Source organism: Lynx canadensis, chromosome D4 (assembly GCF_007474595.2).
Source record: "Lynx canadensis isolate LIC74 chromosome D4, mLynCan4.pri.v2, whole genome shotgun sequence".
In the NCBI taxonomy this organism is placed as follows: domain Eukaryota; kingdom Metazoa; phylum Chordata; class Mammalia; order Carnivora; family Felidae; genus Lynx; species Lynx canadensis.
In genome coordinates, this window is record NC_044315.2 from 81,606,163 (window position 1) to 81,627,230 (window position 21,068).

General features: G+C 38.8%; 1 protein-coding gene across 1 annotated transcript; it reads left to right on the forward strand.

Moving 5' to 3' along the window:
• Positions 1-15,334: 15,334 nt before the first annotated feature.
• LOC115499201 (olfactory receptor 1Q1-like) lies at positions 15,335-19,790 on the forward strand. The gene is made up of 2 exons (XM_030292948.1): positions 15,335-16,246; positions 19,755-19,790. The coding sequence occupies exons 1-2, from the start codon at positions 15,335-15,337 to the stop codon at positions 19,788-19,790; spliced, it is 948 nt and encodes a 315-aa protein (XP_030148808.1).
• Positions 19,791-21,068: the final 1,278 nt, after the last annotated feature.

Below are 21,068 nucleotides of genomic sequence, written 5' to 3' on the forward strand. Positions count from 1 at the left end.
CATTCTTTCTCAGGATCTCAGGGTCCTGAATCCAAGACTCGTAACTGGGAGTTGAAATTGGCCGCCTGAGAGTCTAACCACTGTAGCTTCCCTGAACCTGAAACTTCTTTGTTTCTTATGTTTATATTTCAAAGTACTGATTAACACTGAGGACAGGGAGGGACCAGTGATGTCGGTAACCTTAGATCATCTTTGTGAAGTGCCCAGGCTCTGAGAAGCTTATTATCCACTATCAAAATGGCTCTTGTTATTTTTACTGGTGGCTAAGAGAAGCCTGTGGGTGGAGGGACTTGCACACTTATAAAATGACACTGAAAGCCCAAAATTTTGTTTAGCTCAACTTAGAACTATGGAAGACCCCTTTAGCTCAAGAATATAGGATTCATTATTTCTGGTAACAAGAAATACAAAGGAAATAATCTGGTACTTTATATTTAAACAGACAGTGTTCTATAGAAATGCCAGAATGGGGCGTTAGTTTAAGTCCTGGGTTCCAGGGATGGCTTTGCCATAAATGAACTGTGTGACAGCTGGATAATCGCTTGATGTCTCTGATAAAATAAAGTCATTGAATTGTGTTGGTCTAAGACTCTACAGGCATATACTCCACCTCCAATAATATTTAATGTTATTGTGACAAGAACTAAAGGTTTGGAGTCAGAAGTTTCTAGTCAGGACCAAAAGTCCTCCACTTTCACACTCTGTAATTTGGGGAACATTCTTCCTCTTTGAGTTCTGGTTTTCTTATCTTTAAAGCTGGTAAAACACCTATATCATAAGAGTAACAAATAATAAATAATACATAAGCTTACTTGGATCACAGTAAATACTCAATAAATGTTTATGGAATCTAAATCTTCAGTTCTGTTATTTACCTTGATCAATCTTAGGATCTCCCTCTGTCTGTTAGGACAACCTTCAATCATTCACACTCTGGAAGCCCTGTTTCCAATCTTCATGTCATTTATGAAGGATCTTCTAGATAACTGCTTTCTCAGGTAAATATTTGGGAGGTCTTTGAAGATGGAGGTGAAAAATGAATTAAGGAGAATTCTTCCAGTAATTATGTAATTCCTATTTGCTTCACAAGGATTACCAAAGGTTGACTGAATATACAAGGAATGGTACACTAGTGTTGGGAGGAATATTTCTTCACCTGGCTTGACCTGTACCTCCATGTGGATGAGATTCAATTTGCACAACAACTGCCCACTTTCTTCCTTATTCATCCTTCCCCAGAACATAAATTTGGGCACACTCAGTTCAGACCATCCCTGTTTCTTATTGAGAACCAGCCCTGTTTACAGGGAGCATGTGCTCTGCTATGTATCTCTAAGAACAAAGCAGCCACTTATACACCTGGGAATTCTCCCTAATCCAGCAATACCTGCTTCTGGAGTTGGCCAGAAAAGCATGCAGATTCTCACCTCAAGTCATGTCTTCAACCTAGACATCATCTGTAGTAAAGTGGTGATTTGGCTCCTGTCTGTTCTTTGTCATTGTCTTATTCATTAATTGATTTAGAACCCAACTGGGAAAGTAGCAGCCCATTTATTGGGCTCCCCCAAACACCTCCAACAATCTGAAAATCATAGCCCCAGCACGTAGGAGCTGGGTGACTCTACAGTAAGTTATTTAACACCTCTGGATCTCCTTGTTTGAAATAATGAGGTAATAATATGAGTTTTTATAATTTTGAAAAATAGCAAATAAATGAAAAAATGTAATTAAAGTGCTTAGCATGATATCTAACAGACAGAAGGGACTCAAAAAATAGCTGTTGCCCCTGTTGTCACACAGCTGCTGCTGTTTTCATAGCTGCTTTTGGCATTGTTGTAGGTCTTGTCAGCTTGACCCCTCCCCTGCTGATTAATCAGTCAGCCAATTGAATCATATACTTTATAATAGTTGTTGCTCTAGGGGAAGGAGCCAAGATGGCAGAACAGCATAGAAGTTTTTTTTTTTTTTTTTTTTTTTTTTTGCATCTCTCATCCATGAAATACAGCCAGAGCAACATTAAACCATCCTCCTCAGCTAGAAAACTGATTTGAGGATTAACACAACAATCTGCACAACCTGAACCACAGAACTCAGCAGGTATGTGGCACAGAGAGGTGAATGGGGGGAGAGAGAAGCCACAGAGGGCAGGGAGCTGTTTTTGCTTGTGGAGAGAGGACTGAGATGGGGGAAGAATATGGGAAAAGCACCCCCTCCAAAAGCAGCTGGAGAGAAAGTGGAAAAGTGAAAACAGCCACAGGGACTGAACTAAAAAGGAGGAAGGAGAAAGGAGAGGGCTTAAATTCCATTAAGACTCTACAAACAGGGGGAGTGCAGAGTCTGAAACTCCGCAGCTCCATACCTGGCAGTGCTCTGGTGAGAAGGGCAAATCCCCAGGAGCTGAGTGAGATGTGGGGGTCCTTGGGCCACACAGGAAGAGGCTGTTCCCCTGCTGGGAGGACATTTGGTAGAGGCGTGTGTTCCCCCCCAACACACAGGCAAAGGTGCCAGCAGACCCCGGAGAACAACCACATTTGCTGGTGCTGGAACAAGGTCGTTAAGGGTGAAGACTGGTGCCAGATGTGTGTTGTGATTTTCCATAATCCCTGAAATGCTGCTGCTACACAATCATGTAAACTTTTCTGGGGCGGGCTGGCACCCAGTTGTAGCCTCTGGGCATCAGCAGCAGTATAGTCCCACAAATGTTCCTGGGTGTGGCTGGCACCCAGACATTGCTTGGTGAGACTCTCCCCCAGAAGATCTGAGCAGGTCAAAGCCACAATCCCTAAGAAGTGAGGGGTTGGGAAACACAGCTGTATCTGAGATAAAACTCAGGAGGGAGGTGCCACCTGGCAACCTGACAGCTTGGTCATGGACAGTGTAAAAGCGGGGAGTGGATGGAAGCCAGAGACAAAGGACAGGTGCACGATTGCTGATCAGGGAGAACAGAGTTCTGATACTAGAGACTGGGTAGCTGGGTGATGCCATTTTTACCCCTCCCGTGCATGCGCATACACACCTACAAGTGTCACAACAATCCACCCCAGTAAGCTAAGCAGTGCCATCTAGTGGAGAATGGAGCCCCGCCCAATTGGGCCAACCTTGCTCTTCAGGAACACCATAAGTCTCTCTGCCTACTTAGTTTATGGACTATAAAGTGCTTCATAGTTTGACTTATAGGGGAAAACAATGCAATTTCCATTGTATTTCACTCTGTTCGCTGGTCCATCTATACAATTTTCTTTTTTTTCTCTTTTTCATTTCTTTTTTTACTTCCATCATTTCATTTTATTCTATTTCATTGTATTCATTTTTTAAAATTTTCAAACGTTTTCCTTTTTTCCTTTTTCTTGTTTTTCTCATTTTTTCTTTTTTCCCCCTTTTTTCTCTGATCTTCCAAGCTCCTTTCAAAAACCAGACCAAAACAAACCTAGGATCTAGCATCATTTATTTTATTTTTATGTGTGGGGGGGTGTTGTTTTTAATTTTTTAATTTTAATTATTTTTTACCTTATTAATTCCTTTTCTTCCTTCAAAATGATGAAACAAGGAATTCATCCCAAAAGAAGGAGCAGGAAGAAATGACAGCCAGGGACTTAGTCAACACAGATACAAGCAAGATGTCTGAACCAGAATTTAGAATCACGATAATAAGAATAATAACTGGGGTTGAAAATAGATTCAAATCCCTTTCTGCAGAGATAAAAGAAGTAAAAGCTACTCAGGATGAAATAAAAAATGGCATCCATCTTCAATGGATGCCACAGCAGAAAGGATGGATGAGGCAGACCAGCGAATCAGTGATATATTGGACAAACTTATGGAGAATAATGAAGCAGAAAAACGAGGCAGACTAAGGCAAAAGAGCACGATTTAAGAATTAGAGAAATCAGTGACTCATTAAAAAGGAACAACATCAGAATCACAGGGGTTCCAGAAGAGGAAGAGAGAGAAAAATGGGTAAAAGGGTTATGTGAGCAAATCATAATGGGAAACGTTCCTAACCTGGGGAAAGACACAGACATCAAATTCCAAGAAGCACAGAGGACCCCCATTAGATTCAACAAAAACTGACCATCAACAAGGCATATTATAGTCAAATTCACAAAATACTCAGGCAAAGAGAGAATCATGAAAGCAGCAAGGGAAAAACAGTCCCTAACCTTCAAGGGAAGACAGATGAGGTTTGCAGCAGACCTATCCACAGAAACTTGGCAGGCCAGAAAGGAGTCGCAGGATATATTCAATGTGTTGAATTGGAAAAATATGCAGCCAAGAATTCTTTATCCAGCAAGGCTGTCATTCAAAATAGAAGGAGAGATAAAAAGTTTCCCAGAAAAACAAAAAATTAAAGGAGTATGTGACCACTAAACCAGCCCTGCAAATTTTAAGGGGGACTCTCTGAAGGGAGAAAAGACAGGAAAGAAAAAAGACCAAAAGCAATAAAGACTAGAAAGGACCAGAGAACACCACCAGAAACTCCAACTCTAGAAGAAACATAATGGCAATAAATTCATATTTGTCAGTACTCACTCTAAACATCAATAGACTAAATGCTCCAATAAAAAGACATAGGGTTGGGGTGCCTGGGTGGCTGTCGGTTAAGCATCAACTTCAGCCCAGGTCATGATCCCACACTTCGTGGGTTCAAGCCCTGCATCAGGCTCTGTGCTAACAGCTCATAGCCTGGAGCCTGCTTCAGATTCTGTGTGTGTGTGTGTGTGTGTGTGTGTGTGTGTGTCTGCCCCTCCCCTGCTTGCATTAGCTTTCTCTGTCTCCCCAAAATAAATAAATATTTAAAAAAAGACATAGGATAACAGACTGGATAATAAAACAAGATCCATCTATATGCTGTTTACAAGAGACCCATTTTAGACCTAAAGACACCTTCAGATTGAAAGTAAGGGGATGGAGAACCATCTATCATGCTAAAGGTCGACAAAAGAAAGCTGGAGTAGCCATATTTATATCAGACAATCTAGACTTTAAAATGAAGACTGTAACGAGAGATGAAGAAGGGCATTATATCATATTTAAAGGGTCTATCCACCAAGAAGACCTAACAATTGTAAACATTTATGTGCCAAATGTGTTAGTACCCAAATATATAAATCAATTAATCACAAACGTAAAGAAACTCATTGATAATCATACCATAATAGTAGGAGACTTCAACACCCCACTTACAACAATGGACAGATCATCTAAACAGAAAATCAACAAGGAAACAATGGCTTTGAATGACACACTGGACCAGATGAACTTAACAGATACATTCAGAACATTTCATCCTAAAGCAACAAAATATGCATTCTTCTCCAGTACACATGGAACATTTTCTAGAATAGATCACATACTGGGACACAAATCAGCCCTCAACAAGTACAAAAAGATTGAGATCATACCATGCATATTTTCAGACCACAATGCTATGAAATTAGAAATCAACCACAAGAAAAAATTTGGAAAGATAACAAATACTTGGAGACTAAAGAATATCCTACTAAAGAATGAATGGGCCAACCAAGAAGTTAAAGAGGAAATTAAAAAGCACATGGAAGACAATAAAAATGATAACACCACAGCCCAAAACCTCTGGGATGCAGCAAAGGCGGTCATAAGAGAGTAGTATATAGCAACCCAGGCCTTCCTAAAGAAGGAAGAAAGGTCTCAGATACACAACCTAACCTTATGCCTTAAGGAGCTGGAAAAATAACAGCAAATAAAATCCCAAACCAGCAGAAGACAGAAAATAATAACAATTAGAGCATAAATCAATGCTATCAAAACTAAAAAAAAAAAACAGTACAACAGATCAATGAAACCAGAAGCTGGTTCTCCGAAAGAATTAACAAAATTGATAAACACCTAGCCAGTTTGATCAAAAAGAAAAAGGAAAGTATCCAAATAAACAAAATCAAGAATGAAAGACGAGAGATCACAACCAACACAGCAGAAATAAAAACAATAACAAGAGAATATTATGAGCAATTATATGCCAATAAAATGGGCAATCTGGAAGAAATGGACAAATTCCTACAAACATCTACACTACCAAAACTGAAACAGGAAAAAATAGAAAATTTGAACAGACCCATAACCAGTAAGGGAATCAAATTAGTAATCAAAAATCTGCCAAAAAACAAGAGTCCAGGGTCAGATGACTTTCCAGGGGAATTCTACCAAACATTTAAGGAAGAACTAATACCTGTTGTCTTGAAGCTGTTCGAAAAATAGAAATGGAAGGAAACCTTCCAAACTCCTTCTATGAAGCCAGCATTACCTTGATTCCAAAACCAGTCAAAGACCCCACTAAAAAGGAGAACTACACACCAATTTCCCTGATGAACATGGATGCAAAAATCCTCAACAAGATACTAGTCAACCGGATCCAATAATACATTAAAATAATTATTCACCATGATCAAATGGGATTTATACCTGGGATGAAGGGCTGATTCAATATCTACAAATCAATGTGATACATCACATCAATAAAAGAAAGGACAAGAACCACATGATTCTCTCAATAGATGCAGAGAAAGCATTTGACAAAATACAGCATCCTTTCTTGATAAAAACCCTCAAGAAAGTAGAAGGATCATACCTCGAGATCATAAAAGCCATATATGAAAGAACCACGGCTAACATCATCCTCAATGGGGAAAAACTGAGAGCTCCCCCTAAGGTCAAGAACATGACAGGGATGTCTACTCTCGCCACTGCTATTCAACATAGTATTGGAAGTCTTAGCCTCTGCAATCAGAGAACACAAAGAAATAAAAGGCATCCAAATCGGCAAGGAGGAAGTCAAATTTTCATTCTTTGCAGACGATATGATACTCCATATGAAAAACCCAAAAGATTCCATCAAAAAACTGCTAGAACTGATCCCCATTTCTCTTTCAATGCACTTATCTCAATAGTATTTCAATAAGTAATTTCCTCAGAAATTACTTACTTATTCCTCCACCCATTCTACAAATATGTACTAAGTTCCTATGAGGTGTCTGACACTCCATTTGACACTGGGACTGGGTGAAGAACAAAGTACACCTTGCTCCTGACTTCATGGCACTTGTAGTCTAGTATATAACATCTTCTACACTTTTAAGTTCTATGAAAGGAGGAGCTCTGTCTTATTCCATTCCTGCATCCCATAGGATTTAGCTAAATAAAAGAGTGAAGAAATAAATATAGAAATTAATGAATAAGTGGGTGAGTTCTATTTGGAATGTTTATTTAAACTTTTTTGAAATTTTTAAAAATTTATTTTAATTTCTAATTTTTGTTTTTACACTTTGATGATTTCTCACAAGGCAAACCATAGGTATCTACTGCCTGTTCAGGAAATAGATCATTGCCAGCTTTCCAGAAATTGCCTTTATGCCTCTTTCAAAGTGCTATTCTCTCTCTCCTATGAAAATACCACTATTCTTACTTTTTATGTTAATTACTTCCTTGATTTCCCTTTTAATTTGACCACATACACATCTGTGCCCAAACACTATAGTTTAATTGTTCCCATTAAAAGCTTTTTTATTGTTTATTTTTTCCAGACTCATTGAGATATAATTGACCTACAACTCTGTGTAAGTTTAAGATGTAGAATTTGATAACTTGGTATACATATATATTGTGAAATGATTACCACAGTAAGGTTTATATATCCACTATTTCATATAGTTACCTTTTGTGTGTGTGGGGGGGTACTTAAAATCTGCACTTTTAGCAACTTTAAAATACACAACAACTCTTGTGTACTGTTGTATATTTTAAACAATACAATGACAATAACAATACAGTATTGTTAGCTATAGTCATCATGCTGAACATTATATCCCTAGAACTTGCTCATCTTAATAACTGGAAATTTATACATTTTGACCAACTTCTCCCCATTTCTCTCCACCACCCCCGCCACAGCCCCTGGAAACCACCAATCTACTCTTGGTTTCTACGAGTTTGGCTTTTTTAGATTCCGTATATAAGCAAGATCACATAGTAGTTGTATTCTCTTTTTTTCACTCAGCGTAATACCCTCAAGCTTAATCCATGTTGTCACAAATGGAAGGATTTCCTTCTTTTGTATGGCTCAGTAACATTCCATTGGGTGTATAGATACCATATGTTTTTTTTTACCCTTTCATCTGGTGACAACACTTAGGTTGTTTCCATATCTTGGCTATGGTGAATAATGCCACAGTGAACATCGAGGTAACTCATATGGCCCTTGAGAGGATTAACTGACACAAAAGCATTCGAGTACTTTATTTTTTGTTTGTTTTTTTTGTTTTGTTTTGTTTTGGTTTGGTTTGGTTTGGTTTTCCATTCTATAAACCTTTTTTTTATTATTTAAATCCCAATTAGTTAACATATACAGTAATAATGATTTCAGGAATAGAATTTAGTGATTCATCACTTGCATCTGAGCACTTTAAATGCCTGACACATAGTATATACTCAACATATGTTACCTATTATGATTACCAACTATGTCCATTCAATGCTGTCTGTGTCCATATGAATTTCAGATGTTTGAGAACAGGCTGACATGAGAGCTGATAAGAATGTCCCATTTCTGTTTCTAGGGAAATGAATGACTTGTGTTGTTCCCAGAATGGAGAGAGCATACATAAAAGGGAAAATATCTATCCAAGCTGCATACTAAGAACAGTTAGAGAGTTATCAGTTAGATCAAGAAAGAAAACATAACAGAATATTTAAGCACACTATAATCCCTACAAATTCATAATAAACTCAGAGCAACCACAGAGAAAAAAATGGGCAAGGATATAGTTGGAAAAGTCAAAGAAGAGAAACCCTAAAACTGTCAAAAACAATACAAAAAAAGTTCCCTCGGAAATTAGAAAAATAAAAAGTAAAGCTACAATAAAGTATTGTTTCTTTTTCCATCATCAGACTGGGAGACAGTAAAGAGTTTGCATACAGTGTGTTAGGCTGTGTGGAAAAGGACACTTTCATATGCCCTTGGAGGCTGTATAAGTTGGCTGCAGATTTTTGAAGGACAATCTTATAGTACCAACTGAAATTAAAAATTCACATATACTTTCATCTAGCACTTCCATTTCTAGAAAAATATATGTTACACAAAGATATCTGTAAAGGAATGTCCATGTAGCATTGCTTTTTTAATAGTGCCCCTAAAAATGAGATACATGGCATGAGTAAGGACTACAATAATTTGTGGTCCATCTAATAATGTATTAAATATTTTTTTTAAATAACAAGGTAATGGGGTACCTGGGTGGCTCAATCAGTAAGTGTCCGACTTTGGTTTAGGTCATGATCTTGCAATCCGTGGGTTCGAGCCCCATGTTGGGCTCTGTGCTGACAGCACAGAGCCTGAAGCCTGCTTCTGCTTCTGTGTCTCCCTCTCTCTCTGCCCCTCCCCTGCTCATACTCTGCCTGTCTCTCTCTCTCAAAAGTAAACATTTAAAAAGTCTTTTAAATAACAACAACAAGGTAGGTCCGATGGTGACATAGAACATCTAGGATATATTGATGAGAGAAACAAAGAAAGTTCAAGAACAAATGATCCCATTTTTGTAAAACAAAATTGTCATATGTGCATAGGAAAGTGTTTGGATGGGTACATGTCAAAACATTAATAGCAATTACTCCTAGACTCTCATTTTTCACCTGATACATCATTCACTGCTAAATATTTTTGAATAAGAGTGTACCATTTAAATGAAATATAAAACAAGAGGCTACATTTTTAAGTATTCAGGATAGTGAGACACCCCATCCACGCCTTGACCATATCTAAGTTTTTGTGGGCTTTCTTCTCAGAGTCCAATTTTGGAGCCCTTGTCAGAGAACCTCATGTCCAGGCTGATCTCTCAGGTCCTGGCCACTCTCCCAGGATCATATGCCAAACCACAGGCAGTCACTGACGCTAATATTGGAAGAACTGCCTTGTTAGCCCCATTCCCCAGAGATGGTAGCAAATTTGGACGATGACACACTTGGGGCTCTGTGCCAGTGAGAACCATGGAATCATGTAGAAGCATGGATAAAACCTTCCAGTCCCTTTCCCAGACATGCCTTCCTGCCCCTGACCAGCAGAAGCACCCCCACAAGGCTGGCTGCTCTTCCTCTTCAACTCCTTCCTGATGCCTTCCTCTCTTCTAGGTTGGGCAACTTCCTCTCTCCTCCCGGAGTGGATAGCTCTGTGCCACTGTCAGAACAAGACATCATGACACATGCTGCCTGAGGGAGGAAGGAAGTGCCAAGCCCAACCGACTCCAGTCCAGTCAGAGGCTCCCAATAAGGTGAGTCTCTGCACTCGGGACTGCATACCCAACAGCGGTTTCTGAGCAGTTCAGGCAATTCCTCTCTAGGCTCTCTGCAATTTCTGGAGGGATGAGCACCTTTCCCAAACTGGATCTTTTGCAGCGGTGTGCACATCGTGAGGTTTGTCTTTGACTCTCTTTCTTCTCTTTTTCTCTTTCTTTCCTTTCATAGTGCCTCTTCCTTATGCCACCCTCACACATGCTATGTCTTCATGGACTCTCCCTTCCCTTATGAAAACCTAGCCACAAACAAACAAACAAACACAAAGAGCCCAAATGATTTACACAGTCAAGAGTATTTCCTTTCAGGGAAATTTTCCTGAGTCAAAGAGAAAATATGTGATGGAATGCCAGAAAGTTTGAATCACTTGGGGAGGTATTCATGGGTAGTCAGGATTGGATGATCCTACAGTGAACCCCTGGACATGGTCATCATCTTTGTCTTCTCTTAAAAATGGACCAAGACTTTTCTTTCCACTTCTAGGAACTAATGATCAAACTGAGAAACTCAGAAAAGAGAGTAAGTCCTGTTATCCAGGTGCTTCTTCTATTTATAAAGGTCACTTTGGAAAGAGGCAACTCTTATTATCCAGAAAGTTTGTGATCTGTCAGGAGTTGTGGAGACCTCTTCTGTGATAGCATTCCTACAGGAGTTTAAAAGAAACAACTCTGCACTGTTTCATAGGACTTGTTAACAGGGCTTCTATGTCCATGGTCCCTTCTGCTGGTTGTTGTTGTTGTTGTTGTTGTTGTTGTTGTTGTTGTTGTTTTACAAAGGCTCTGTATTGAAAGCAGGTGTTACTTTTTCCATTTCCCAGATGAAGAAACTGGGGAACCCAAAATGAAGTGATTTTCCTAAGGTCTCCAGAAAAATTTTCATGGCCAATCTGGGACCAAAGCCAAAATCTTTTGGTTCCTGGATTAAGACCATTCTCACACACTACACTACTTTTTCTCCATTCACATCCTTTTAAAAAGCAAGAGTCATGGGGTGCCCAAGTGGCTCCACTCATTAAGCTTCCAACTCTTGATTTTTGTTCAGGTCATGATCTCATGGTTTGTGAGATCAAACCCCACATCAGGCTCCGTGCTGACATCAGAGAGCCTGCTTGGGATTCTCTCCCTTTCTCTTTGCCCCTCCCCCTCTTGTTCATTCTCTCTCTCTCTCTCTCTCTCTCTCTCTCTCTCTCTCTCAAAATAAATAAATAAACTAAAAAAAAGCAAGTTTCTTCTCTAGTAGTTCCGCATTCCTGGCTTCCCACCCCCTTCCACACCACATTATTCTCCTCTGACCATAGGGAGCTGATATGCTGCACTATTCGTCAGGCAGGATAATCTCCAGGAGCTATAGGGAAAATGAGGAGGACTCCAAGGTTCAGGGCAGCCCACCTTCCAACTGCTTCTGGGACTTTCTCCATTCTTATGAGCAGCTTTGCCACAGGAGCTTTATGGGCATTACCCCAGGTAGCAGCCATAGCCTGCTAACTGTCCAGTAGAGACCATTCCCTTCTTACAACCTCCCTGAGAGGAACTGAGAGGAAACATCTCACATTTCCTAAACCATAAACTCAGGGTCACCTGCTCCTATTTGGAGGGTCCAGTTACAGTGACAGACTAGTTAGGTGATGGAAGTGCAGGATGAGAATAAAACATAGATCCTAAATGGGTGAGCTGGGACAGAAAGAGCATTACTTCTGAGTTAGCTCTGTGATCCAACCCTATGTTTAGTGGCCCTGGGGACATTAATCCATCCTTCTGGTTCTTAATTTAATGATCTGAAAATGAGAATAATATCTATTCTCCAATTCTAAAGTGGGAATTAAACTAGAAAAAAACGTGGTAGACACCCATCACTGGCCAAAGTCACAAGATAGCATAGTGGGAAAGGAAGAAACAAAGAGAAACATAGAAACTGGAATAGTTAGGGAATGTTTAAGAGATAGCATAGCCCAGTGGTTAAGAGCATGGACATTGAGGATAGATGGAACTGAATTCAAATTCCAGTTCTACCATTTATTAACTCTGTGACTTCGAGGATGTCACAGAACCCCTTTGAGCTTCAATGTTTTCATCTATAAAATGGAAATAATAATACCTATGTCACATAATTTCTGTGGTCACCAAATGAAAAGCACATAGGTAAAGCTCTTAGAACAATACCTGGTTTATAGAAAGGGCTCAATACATGAGTGGCTACAACTTTTAGATCTCATGCATCATCATTCCATAATGAAACCAATTCAGAATAAGTCTATAGCATATTATGAATTTTCACATTGTTATAATTGAAAAGTCTTATGTTCACTCTCTTGAGTAGTATCATGGTGACATCCTTTAGTTAGAAATATAAAAGCAGATAGGCCAGCGGAGGTGAATAAATCCATTTCTAAGGGGCAAGAAGCTAAGTAAACCAAGTGGGCAGTGTGATGTAGTTGGACATTTGGAGAACTCAAGGTATCCAGACATAAGGTGACCACTTAACACTGAGTTATGCTCAGCAAGTCACTTCCCTAAGCTTTGGTTCCTCATCTGTGAGATGCGAATAGTGACTGTTGCAGCTGAAGTGTCTCAGAATAGCTCTGATGATTATATGAGATAATGTATGTACAAGTGCCTTACAGAGAGGCTGTTCTTAATTAGTTCATACTTTTTCTCCCAATAGTCTAATTGTGAAGTTTAAGATTTCTTGGGTTTAGACATGGACACAGCTCATTTGTGCACTGCCAACTCTGATTTCCTCCCCAAAAGCTATGATTTATGACCAGCCCAGATCATTATGACAACCCTGTGAAGAAAGGCCAGACACACAGCATTTGCTTAGTTCTGGGAACCAAATTTTAATAACAGTGACAGTGTGGAGTAGGTTTGCTGTAGAGAGACATGGATGACAGAAACACTCACTCCCAGAAAAACCTGGAGACCAGTAGAACAGGACTCAAAAATTGATAGGCTTAATTGCCAGCATTTACTGAGCACTTACCAAGAACCAGGAACTCTCACCTCATCCTCATAAACACAACTTCATGAGTGATGTGCTGTTAACACCCCAATTTTAGAGATGAGGAAACTGAGGCTCAAAGAGGATAAGTGACTTTCTCAAGATCATAAGGCTATTAAATGAAAGAGCCGGGATCCCAGGCCAGTGTCTGGGCTTTTCACCACTGCACCGTCTGCCTTTTTTGACTGATGTTTAGATTTCTTAAGGGCTTTCATGTTGAAGAATAAACTTGTTCTGTGAGATTCCAAAGGGCCAAACACTGTCCAAGTAATAGGACTGAAACTAGTGTTACATATTATCAAAAATTATTTTTAATGGTGTGCTGACAATTAGATTAAGTCTCCTTCAGTTTTTTTGAGAGCAAAAGACTGGAAATCCCTTATCTTAAAAAAAGGATTTGCTGTTGGTTATTAAAGTCATTCATTTTATTCATATTCTGATTGTTCCTTCATTTGACTTATTTGAGGTTTTCTATCTTGAGTCAGTGCATCTAGTAAGATTTGGGATGAATGAAAATATGTCTTTCATTTGTTAGGCAAAAGACAGAATAATGCATAAGGTTCAAGTCATCTTGATGACAAAATGATTTCAGAAAGGAGAAACATAGAAGCTGAGAATCTGGAAACTGTTTCTCCTAAAACGTGTCTGTATATTCTTTGAGAAGTCTTTGGGTACCACCAGGGATACGCATTCCTCAAAATAGAAATTGTTGGACCAAATAACTTATGAAACCCTTTTAGTAGGTGGATTTCTCAGTTATGTAGCCCATCAAGAGGTCTTATTACCATGTATAAGGTGCCTTGGTTTTAATTTGAGGAGTCATGTTATATGGTATCACTAGCATAGTCTTTGGAGCCCAATAAACATGACTTTAAATTCAGATTTTTCCCTTTATGGGCAAAACAAAACAAAACAAACAAACAAAAAAGGTTAAACTTTCCATGCCTTAGTTTTCTAATTTTTAAAACTGGTGAATCTGTACAATTTGTAGTAGTGGTGATGTTGATGATAATGAAAAATCCACACCTCGTTATTTTGGAAAAGAATTAAGTCCTTGATCTGTCTATCAACACCGTGTGTAGTTTATATTGGAGCACAAAAGTGATAGTAACTAAGCGGGCTTCTCAAATCTTCAAATCTATAAAAATAATCCTTTTTTAGAAAACAGTACAGAGCTTCCTAAAAAAATAAGATTATAACTACTATATGGTAGTTATAATCTGGGCCCCCAGGCCTGAGGCCCAGTACTATCAGTACTATAGGGTCCAGCAATTCCACTTCTGGGTATTTATTCACAGAAAACAAAAATACTAAATTCAAAAAAAATGTATGTACACTTATGTTCACTGCAGCATTATTTACAATAGCCATGACATGAAAACAGCCTAAATGTCCATGGATGAATGAATGGCTTAAGATGTGGCATGTACACACACACACACACACACACACACACACACACACACACACGAATGCTATCCAGACATAAAAAAAGGAATGAAAACTTGCCGTTTGCAATGACATGGATGGACCTTAAGGGCATTATTCTAAGTGAAATAAATCAGATAGAGAAAAACAAATACATATGATCTCACTTATATGAGGAATATAAAGAAGAAAAAAAAACCTCATAGATGCAGAGAACAGAGTGGTGGCTGCCAGAGGCAGAGGGCAGGAAGTGGGTGAAATGGGTGAACGGAGTTCAAAGGTACAGACTTACAGTTAAAAAATGAATAAGTCATGAAAATGTAATGTACAGCATTTTTAGCATAGTTCATAATATTGTACTGCATTATTTGAAAGTTGCTAAGAGAGTATATCTTAAAAGTCTTCATCACAAGAAAAAGAACTTGTAATTATGTATGGGGATGGGCATTAACTAGAATTACTGTGGCAACCATTTTGCAATTTATACAAATATTGAATCATTATGGTGTATACCTGAAACTAATATAATATTATATGCCAATTATATATCTCAATAAAAAAATAATAATCCTGTTTGTTCTTATGGCAACAGATGGTCAATAACAGCTGGACCAGTGTATCCCATTTTGTTCTCTTGGGCATATCTACCCACCTGGAAGAGCAGATCCCACTCTTTCTTCTTTTTCTACTGATGTATGCAATCAACATTTTTGGGAACTTTGCCATCATCACATTGATTATCTCTACTCCACGTCTCCACACCCCCATGTACATCTTCCTCAGTAATTTGGCTTTGGCAGACATCTGTTTCACCTCCACCACGGTCCCCAAGATGCTACAGAACATTTTCTCACCTACAAAGGCCATTTCCTACATGGGCTGCTTAGCCCAGACCTATTTCTTCATTTGCTTTGCAGCCATGGAAAACTTCCTTCTGGCTGTGATGGCCTATGATAGATACATCGCTATCTGCTACCCTTTCCGCTACCCTATGATCCTGACCAGAATGCTGTGTTCACAGATGGTGGCTCTGTGCCATATCCTCTCCCATCTTCATGCCCTGCTGCACACCTTTCTTATGGGCCGATTAATCTTCTGTGCAGATAACAAGATCCCCCATTTCTTCTGTGACCTCTACCCTCTGATGAAGATTTCCTGCTCCAGCCCCTACCTCAACACCCTGATGATTCACACGGAGGGTGTTATTGTCATCAATGGAGCTCTGGCTTTCATCATTGCCTCCTATGCCCGCATCATCTCAGTGGTCCTCCAGATCCCCTCGGCCAAGAGCAAATGGAGAGCTTTTTCTACCTGTGGCTCCCACCTCACTGTGGTGTCTATCTTCTATGGCACACTCACATGGGTCTACTTCCGGCCCCTTACCAGCTATTCAGTGACTGAGGGTCGCATTCTGACAGTCATGTACACAGTGGTGACCCCCATGCTGAACCCCTTCATTTACAGCCTGAGGAATGGGGATGTCAAGGGAGCCTTCAGAAAATGGGTGAGCAGAATGTGGACTTCTTCCTTTAGATAAAAACCCAAAACACAGTTCCCAGTTTTATTTATGATTCTGGGGAAACAGTTTTGCCCTTCGCATATCTGTTTCCTTTAGAACTTCTCAGAAATATCTAAATTAGGAACATATTATGGATTTTACCATTGAGTATTATCCTGAGCTGTCCCTTAATTCCAAAGCACATGAAACTATGTATTTAGTGTAAGCCACTTGTGTAACTTTAATTATAATTGAGAATGTTTTCTGGGTCTGCCATTAAACAACAAGGTTGTAACATTCTTAGATGCAGGCAACAGAAACCAATTCTGGTTGATTCATGGAGGAAATGAGTTTATTAAAAGAGTATGTGAAACTCATGAATTTCCAAGAAGGCTAAGCAACCGGGCTCAATAAAATAAACAAGACTAAGAAAGATCATATGGTCATAACCACAATCAAAATCATAGCCTAGAATTGGTCTGATGAGGTCACTGCTGTAGACTCTTTTCACTGCCGCGTATATCATCAACAACACTATCAGTACTATCCATTTGCATAGCCCCTGGAGGCCTGACAACCAGATGTGACAACCTCCAGAAAGAACTGCCCACTTCTTGATCTTTGTAACAACACATCTAGATTCAAAATAAGGTGGTCCATGTGGCTGGCCAAGACTTGGTCATGGCGTCCATGCTCTAGTTCTCAAGGAAACCGGGCAAGCAATATTGCTGCTTTCATTATCTGTAAGTGGGTGAGAGGTTCTACCTCCCACCAAGACAAATGAAATGGTGGAACTACTCCAGTATGGGAAGAAAGACATAATGACAAATATCTACTATTTAGGGTCAGGAATTAAGCACTGTCACAGCTCTCCAACTTGCATTTTCTTAACCTTTATTAGCTGCACCATTCAGGGATAACTTAAACTCTTTTTGTCTCAGCATGCTCCTAATCTTCTCTGTAGCTGATTTGTGGAACTTGCCTATATTACTGGGCATTTGCCAACTAATCAGTGCTAGAAATGAGAAATGGGTCCGAGAGCTAAGATGTCTATTAAAATGTCAATTCTTTGGTTTCATGGGCGTTTCCAGTTTCTTTCTGAAAGGAAAAGGTGAGAAGGACCTCCCAGGACATGGGGCAGAAATTACAAGGGCAGGCTGATTTATAGGCCATCAGACTGTAGAAAGTTTTATTGTAGGATATGAGCAGTTATAGCACTGAACTGAGAAGGAGCTAACATTGTGGTAATTCTGTGCAATGGGATAGAAGAATGGTTTCTTGGAACCTATATGTAAGTATTGGTCACCAATGAAACTGGTTTGAGGAGCTAAACTCCTTGAGTCTTTGACTGCATCAGGATAATAAATTCTTCCAAGGTAAAGAGGGCCCTGACACTTATAAAATGATAATAACAGAGAAATGAAACCAACTTTTGATTACTTAACTCTGGTTCTTCACACTTTCCAGGAAGTACCTAACATATCCAATATTTTTCTTCTGGATTATACTGTTTTCTTTTACTTTGTCTTTCCTGCCTCTTTGCCTACCTTCCTCCTTTCTGTGTCTTTAGGTGGCAGTTCCATGGCTGATCTCCTTTAAGCTTTACCAAATGATTTGCATCACCTGTTAGCACAGTAGCCTCTTCTAAGAAGCCCCAAATGCCCCTATGGAAAGAACTTTCTTCAGGTAAAGAAATGGACAAGAGAGTAAATTAATACATTAATAATTGAAGAACTGGAAAATGCTATGGAAAAATTTTGTATTTAGATAATACACTTCCACTTCTAGGAGTTTATCTCACATAATGGATATATATAATGAATAAATATATTTTATGTTCAATACACTTTTGTTTATGATAGTGAAAAATTAGAAATAATCTTCATGTATACTAATGGAATTCTGGTTCATTTTGTTTGGTAGTTAGATAGACAGTATTATCTGTTCACAATTCTTCCTTCCTTTTCTTTCTTTGTCATGGCTTTTCTGGGGCAGAATCCACATCTCCATCCCATTGACTTTGGGCTGGCTTTAGCTAGCAGTTTATGAACAGGCATAGCAAATGCTTCTTCCAATAAAAAGCTTTGAAAGGATTTAGATCATTTGGTTTCCCTCTTGAGCTCTGGCATTCACCATGAGATAAAAAGCTCATCTCATGTAGCTAAAGCTCCTTAGCTTTAGTCTCAGAATGTGAAACACATAGAGCAGACCTGAACTTGACCCAGGACTGATGCACGGTTGCCTCTTCTAACCTGCAAATTTTTGACCAAGGAATAAATATCTATTGTTATAAGCCACTGAGGTTTGGGGAATGTCTCTTCTTCAGTACTTTGAAGGAAATTTCAACCAATACATTACACACATACCATGAACTGCTGTGCAGTCAATAAAAAGAATAAGGCAGATTAATTCCTGGCCTTACTCTCAGATCATCAATAACCTTTAGGTACATACAGATATCCAAACCATTAACCACCAGCAGTTTGTTCTTTTCTCCCATTATTTTTTTCACTTGTATGCTATTGATGATGATGATGTTGATGATGATGATGGTGATGATGATATACACACATATGGTGCTCATGAGCTGGTCGTTATTATGAGTGCTTTACATATATTTTATTCATAAAATCCTTTCAACAACCCTAAATTATAGGTACAATTTCTCTCTTCTTTACAGATGGGTAACTGAGGCAGAGGATAGTTGAATCATTGTGAAAGATCATTCTAGTGTAAGCCCTATAGTTGGCTTTTCTTTCTGTAATGCAAGTGCCTGACTTAACTTTGATTTTGGAGGGATCCATTTTAAAGGCTATCTCAAATAAATACATTGCCAGCCACACTCCCTGCCACTTTATATCCACCCACACACACACAGAATGCTCATTTGTTTTAGAGATCTTGATTGATTTAAATTAACTGACTATTTGGGCTGTTTGTTTTTTTCTCACCCCACACTTTAAACTCCTGCTCTTATGTTTTAAATCTGCCCACAAAGTGAACTTGTGAAACCCTAGGCCCCTCATTTTACCTCAATAAAAACAGAACACCAAGCCCAAGCTCTCTCACGCTCCCTTTCTACCTGTGAACTTGCTGTGTGCCCCTAGGTATGCTGTATGCTTTCCAGGACCTGTGAGTAATAGACCTTTTTTTTTTTTTCAAAGTTTCCCAGTGCTTATTACTGAGGCCTCTTGCAATTTATAGTAAGAACCACAGGGGTAGGTCCAGCTACAACACTGGTTATCAACAGCCTGAGAAAATAATTACACAGCAAGTAATGACAAAAGTGGGATTCTAATTCATAGTATCTGGCTCCAGAATCCATCCCCTTAAACACTATCCTACACCATCTTCAAGAAAGCCCATTAGCATTTCTCTTGGGTTTCTGTACTCTGTTTCATGCTGACCTCTTCAAGGAGAATAATTTCTGGAAGATAATATGTTTTCACAAAAGAGCTACTTACTTCTATTGTGTCAGTGTAATTATAAATACTGTACTCTTTATCTCCCAAAGGTGTGTGTTTCTTTACACCAACACTTAACTATCTGAAAAGGAAATCAAGAAAACAATCCCGTTTGCAACAGCATCAAAAAGAATAAAATATTTAGGAATAAATTTAACCAAGGAGTTGAAAGATATGTACACTACAAATGGTAAAATGCTGATGAAATAAATTAAAGCAGACACAAATAAATAGAAAGATATACCACGTGCATGGATTGGAAGAATTAATATTGCTAAAATACCAATACTACCCAAGGGCATATTCAGATTCAACACAATCCCTATAAAAATTTCAAAGGTATTTTTCACAGAAAAACATTCTAAAATACTTAGGGAACAAGAGAAGACCCCAAATAGCCAAAGCAATCTTGATAAAGAACAAAGCTGGAGACATCATATTTCCTAATTTTAAACTGTATTACAAAGCTACAGTAATCAAAAACAGTATGGTACTAGCATAAAAACAGACACATAGGCCAATGAAAAGAATAGAGAGCCCAGAAATAAGCCCAAGCACAAATAGTCAACTACTCTTTGACAAAGGCGCCAAGAACACACAAAGGAAAAAGGATAGTCTTTTGAATGCATGATGTTGGATAACCTGGATATCCATATCCAAAAGAATGAAACCTGACCCCTACATTACACCAGTCACAAAAATTAACTTGAAATAGATTAAAGATTTGAAATGTAAGACATGAAACCATAAAACTCCTAGAGGAAAACATAGAGAAAAACCTTCTTGACATTGATCTTGGTAATCTTTTTTTAAAAAATTTTTAATGTTTATTTATTTTTGAGAGAGAGAAAGAGAGACAGAGTATGAGTAGGGGAGAGGCAGAGAGGGAGATACAGAATCTGAAGCAGACTCCAGGCTCTAAGCTGTCAGCACAGGGCCTGATGTGGGGCTCAAACTCACAAACCACGAGATCGTGACCTGAGCCAAAGTCAGACACTTAACCAACTGAGCCACCCAGGTGCCCCTTGGCAACCTTTTTTTTCAATATGTCATTAAAAGGATGGGCAAAAAAATCAAAAGCTGACAAACAGGATTTCATGAACTAAAAAGTATCTGCACAGCAAAAGAAAGAATCAACAAAATGAAAAGGCAATGTATGGAATGGAAGAAGACAATGGCAAACCATATATTTGATAAGGGGTTACTATCCAAAGTATATAAGGAACTCATACAATTCAATAGCAAAAACAAAGCAAATGAAACCATATATTCCTATTAAAATGAGCAAAGGACCACAATAGACATTTTCCCAAAGAAGACATACAAGTGACTAACAGGTATATGAAAAAATACTCAATATCACT

Bases quoted from the DNA above. Each gene is read 5' to 3' on its own strand.
- LOC115499201 (XM_030292948.1), top strand. From the start codon at position 15,335: ATGGTCAATAACAGCTGGACCAGTGTATCCCATTTTGTTCTCTTGGGC. The intron at 16,247-19,754 runs GTGAGCAGAATG...TATCTCCCAAAG, and splicing joins AGGGAGCCTTCAGAAAATGG to GTGTGTGTTTCTTTACACCA.